Raw genomic sequence first — 5,406 nt, 5'->3', positions numbered from 1 at the left:
ACGCTCTAACACCGATGCACAACAAGCCTGAAATAATCCAGATAAGGATAACAGGTCATCAAATATTGAAGTAAAAATGCAAAACAGATAAGTGCATTCAAGCTCAAGTTCTAAAGTACTCTTATAACGATTACAATCGCTGCTGAGCCGGTGCCTAAATGCAGGTGCTGACTTTCTCAAACCAAATCACAACAAGCTCGACATAATCCAGTAGATGGAAAACAGATTTGCAAATCATCAATTATTGAAATGCAAAGGAAAAACGGATAAGTGCATTCAAGCTCAAGTTCTAAAGTACTCTTATAGCGATTACAATCGCTGCTGAGCCAGTGCCTAAATGCAGGTGCTAACTTTCTCAAACCAAATCACAACAAGCTCGACATAATCCAGTAGATGGAAAACAGATTTGCAAATCATCAATTATTGAAATGAAAAGGAAAAACGGATAAGTGCATTCAAGCTCAAGTTCTGTAGTACTCTTATAACGATTACAATCGCGGCTGAGCCTGTACGTAAATGCAGGGGCACGGACCTGATTTGCTTCATCCTGATTATTGAGTGAGAGACGGATCTAATGTCACGTCTGGGGGGCGTTAAGGACCTCATCAACTGAGTACGTGTTAGTCTTTATTACACGGGCGGTCGCGCGGTCGAATACAGAATAAGATAGCTTTAAACAAAGTCTAGAGTTAGATGTTCAAGGGTTAAGTTTAACAGGTCGTTCGGTGTAATGTAGCCAGCTGCCGCCGCTCCGCGTGCCTGCGCAGCTGGTGTGTTACGCCGAAGGGCGGTTATACAGGCTATACAGATACAAATGAAATATATCTTTAATCAGCTTTTATTATGGTACTCTTTTTCCCTGCCTTCCTTCAGGTAAGTCACCCTCTAATAAGAAAAATACAAATTTGTTAAATCCTTTGGAAAAAGGATTGGTCGTTGCTTCGTTCATTCACAAACCTGTGATTATACAGGGAGATGCCTGGCAACAATTGTCCACCACTGTATCTACATGTACATGTACCTTGCCAACCCAACCCTCTGATGACCCGGTCAGCCTATCATCGGACTAGGTGGCAATCGATAATGATTATCATCACAATCATCGGTCGACCTTATTGTCCGGGGTATACATGTCGCCAAAATGATTATGACTCAGTCTGGTTTACCTTTTCTACTCTACGTGTATGACTCATTCAAAAACGTGGACGTCTCAATTAATCTACTAAATGATGCAAAAAAATACGCGCCATAGGCCACACTGGGCCTAACCCTAAATTCTGCTTGCAAATTGTTTACATTAGTTCTTTGCCCTGCTGCCTGAACCCGATCAATCTAAGGAGCCAAAGTACAAAGTTCTATCAACGGGTTAACTGCAGGTCTTCCAATATTCAATAACGTTGTTATTCTACTACTAGACAGGCAACAGGAAACGATTTATTTCACATCAGCACAAACATGTAAGTATCGGATACCATACTGGGCATGACTCTGTAGGTTTTGGTAAGATCGAGAAATTTACTGTGTACGTTAGGCACCCAAGTACCTCAAAATGTGGAAAATGCAAGGATGAGTTTTATTTGAAGGAACAACAACAAAATTTTCACGACGTTTTTTTTAGTGTGTGTGTGTGTGTTTTAGTGCGTGCTTGTGTGTGCCAGTGTGTGTTGGAATATAGAGGATATGTGAAGTAATGAATTCTGAACGCATTTGATGACGTTAATTTATTGCAAATGCAACCAATTTAAGGTAAAGGTCAATGATTACAAATAATTCCAAACCAAATGATATTACATCCATTGTGGTGTTTTAGTTTATGAAGAGGTTCTATAACGATTTTTTTGGGGTCTTTTTTCTACTTTTCAGGATGACAATGGCAGTTATGAGGCTCAGTCTGCTGTTCCTACTGGTCCATAACACCCATTATATTTTCAAAATTTATGACGAGGTTTTTGAAATGATGTTTAATGAATAAATCATTATTTCTACTTTTCAGGATGACATCGTCGGTTATGAGGCTCGGTCTGTTGTTCCTACTAGCCCATAACTTCGGGTCAGACGCCTGCCCTGAACAATGTGCATGTTTGTCTTACGTCAACTGCATGGGCCGAGCCCTGACGGAAATACCCGAAGGTTTGCCGAACGACACCACCACTCTGGACCTGCGCCTGAACAACTTAGGCCGCCTAGCGGAAGGGATGTTTACTGCAGTTCCAAAGCTCATCTACCTACACCTGGACTCAACAAACATACATGAAATACACGACTTTGCCTTCATCAACCTAAACCGTTTACACCACTTATATCTGTCACAAAACAGCCTCTCCACAGTCCCCTGTGCAGCCTTACAGGTGATACCAAATCTTACACATCTCCGTTTGAGTGGGAACATCATTTCAACAATCCCTCCAAACTGCTTCGAAGGAATTCACAACCTATATGGGATAGAACTGGACTACAATCAGATACAAAGCTTGCACGAAGACACGTTTGCCGGGCTCCATGAATTACGCGACTTGAATATCGCGTTTAACAGACTCGCGGCAATACCTGTTCAGGCTTTCCAGCAGATTCCAAACCTGCAAACTCTTCGCCTTGACGGGAATCCGGTCCAAGTGATCAGAGCAGACGACTTTTCCAACACCACCCGCCTGGTTTCTCTGTCTCTCGGTAACCTAGGCAACGAACTTGACATTCGTGAAGGCGCCCTGTCTCACCTCAGTCTTGTAGAACTGAGTTTGTCAGACAACGATCTCCAGGATCTGCCTGTTTCTGTACGAAATCTGACCTCGCTTCTGCAGTTTGACCTTCGCGGAAACTTCTTCCCCATCATATTCGAATCCTGGTTCGAAAACATGGCGGAACTGCAGACCTTGAACTTGGCGTCCGTGAGTCTACAGTTTCTGTTCGAGCCTGCTCTCCGTGGACTGTTCTCCCTCCGTACTCTCTATCTGAACCACAACGCGCTGGAATCTCTGTTCGAGACGACTTTTCAGGACACCCCAGCTCTGAAGTCTCTACAGGTCAACAACAACGAGTTACAGACCTTACCAGGGGGACTATTTGCAGGTCTTACTGCGCTAGAGAGCCTATTTCTTTATAACAATAAGTTAGTCCAGCTTCCAGCCGAACTGTTTACAGATACTGTATCGCTGAAGTACTTGTATCTATCTGGTAACAGGCTGACATCTCTTCCAGAGGAGGTTTTTCATGGACTACACTCATTGTCCTTTCTTGATCTTTCGCTCAATCGCTTGGAAGAGCTACCTGAGGGATTATTCGACAATTTGACGTCACTTGAGCTACTCTATCTCCATGGTAACTTACTCACTGAAGTCCCGTCTAGTCTCGCGAGAATGATGACGCAGTTGAGGGAAGTAAGCTTGGACGATAACCCGATAGAGATCGACTAGTTCAATGTCTAAAATAGTCATCTTATAGATATATGTTTTAATCAAAGATAGTAATGATTAGTAAACTTGAAAAGGTAGCATTTGCAAAACAAATGCATAATGTTTACCTTCACATATGCTCTGCTCTGTTAATTCTTATTCTAACATATTCATATATATGGTAACACAGGAGTGTAAATCCCTCCTGCTATAAAATTGCAACATGATGTAACCCAACACTAGCTACCATGGTGACAGATGTCCGGTTCAGGTCATTGACCTTATTGGTTTGGACAATAAGAGGAAACAGAGCAAAAACAATATGTTTTCCTTCGGTAAATATAGAAATGTTTAATTGTTTTCTTTAACGTTTGGTAAGAAACGAAGGAGTGAAACATTATGTTAAGAAAAGCTTTGTACTAATTAGTGGCGTCTACTAATCAATAATTAATTTTATATACTTCTCAAGGACGTTTTGGGTTACAGTTAGGCCACACCAAGTAAATTTTATGGATGACGTCCACGCGCGCATTGATTTTGGCCTGTTCCTAGAAAAAAACCCAAGAAATTCCGCTTCCTGTAACTATGACCAAAGAGTCACGACAGTGCCGCAAATAGGTTTGTACGGACCAAAGCTTATGAAGCATCAAGCAAGGAAATCATGACTTCCATTAGGAATTCAGTTTGGTACATGCTGCCACATTTGAAGAAGCTTGCTGACCGCTCCATCTATCTTCCCAAAGCACAGGACGACAACTGCTGTTCCACCTGATTTATTGCTGTTTTGATGATGAATAAAAGACTTCTTGCTTGTTACACTGTGTCACCTCATTCAATTCGTGTCCTAACATTTGTCGTCTCTTAGTATATTAAATCTAGGCATCATGTTTTTTAGGACCCTTCTTGTTTTTTTTTTCGCCCTCTCGCATTACATATAGTCTCCAAAGGACGTCATCCATAAAACTTACTTGGTGTGGCCTTACAAGGCGAAACATGCTTTTTGACTACGTTCTCCACGTGTACTATAATAGTCGACCTACTTAGGAACTTACATCTGTTACTTTGGAACAAAAACAAAGGGTTACGATGTCGGCATCTGTTTTTCCTTCCTGTTTGTTTCATTGATTTTTTAGAGAGAACTTCAATGATTTGTAAGAGGAAACCATTTTTGCCTGTAAATTTGTAGTTTCATTTTGTTAGTAAATTGGTAGGATTTTACGTATGTGCAATGGTTCAGCTTGCATATTAGACACATGAAAGTAATTTAAAGAACTTGAATCCCTTTAAGTTTAATTTCGACGACGCAATTAAAAATTGAGTATCAAAATTGTTCAATTGTTGTATTCTTGTGCATGCTATGGTTGACCCACTACGAGCAGTAGAAACTCGGCTCAATACGCAGTCCAGTCACGAATAAATATGAATAATCAATAAAAAAGGTCAAATGGTCTTTTGTGTTTGATAACTCTTGAACTTACTGTGCTATTTTTGAACATGAGTTCACAAAAGGTTACCATTTGTGGCCTTGATACAAACCACTATTTCCATTCCATACAAAAACAGGCATCACTATCTGCAATACTCGGTATCTTCTTGTTAAGGCTTGTCGCCAGCTGCCGCTTGAAACATCGATAACATTGTTGGCCAGGGCACCACAGCCAAACCGCAATCTTTTACCCCTCGTTCTAAAGTTAGATTTTGGCATGGTGCTCAGCTAGGAGCCGAATGATTTTAATATCAGGTTTCTTAAGATCAGGTCATTGAACTTATTTGATTGGAGAAGAAGAAAAGGAAACAGAGCAAAAACAATGTTTTCCTTCTCTGTTAGGTCTTACTCAAACACATTCATATATGTGATGATAGGATACTAAATCCCTCCTGCTATAAAATTGCAACATGATGTAACGCAACACTAGTAATTAACACAGTCACAGACCTTTACAGGTTCAGCTAGGTCATTGACCTTATTTGGTTGGAGAAGAAGAAAAGGAAACAGAGCAAAAACAATATGTGTTTT

General features: G+C 40.8%; 1 protein-coding gene across 1 annotated transcript; it reads left to right on the top strand.

Moving 5' to 3' along the window:
- The first annotated feature begins 1,994 nt into the window (after positions 1–1,994).
- LOC109472981 (chondroadherin-like protein) lies at positions 1,995–3,410 on the top strand. Its single transcript, XM_019772845.1, has one exon. It carries the CDS (start codon positions 1,995–1,997, stop codon positions 3,408–3,410), a length of 1,416 nt encoding a protein of 471 aa, XP_019628404.1.
- Positions 3,411–5,406: the final 1,996 nt, after the last annotated feature.

Source organism: Branchiostoma belcheri, unplaced genomic scaffold (assembly GCF_001625305.1).
Source record: "Branchiostoma belcheri isolate BF01 breed outbred unplaced genomic scaffold, Haploidv18h27 scaffold29, whole genome shotgun sequence".
In the NCBI taxonomy this organism is placed as follows: domain Eukaryota; kingdom Metazoa; phylum Chordata; class Leptocardii; order Amphioxiformes; family Branchiostomatidae; genus Branchiostoma; species Branchiostoma belcheri.
Note: the sequence above shows the minus strand (reverse complement) of the source record. Positions and strands in the feature narration are given on the sequence as shown.

What these genes read in the sequence shown, in the direction of transcription:
- LOC109472981 (XM_019772845.1), top strand. Translation starts at nt 1,995, where the DNA reads ATGACATCGTCGGTTATGAGGCTCGGTCTGTTGTTCCTACTAGCCCAT.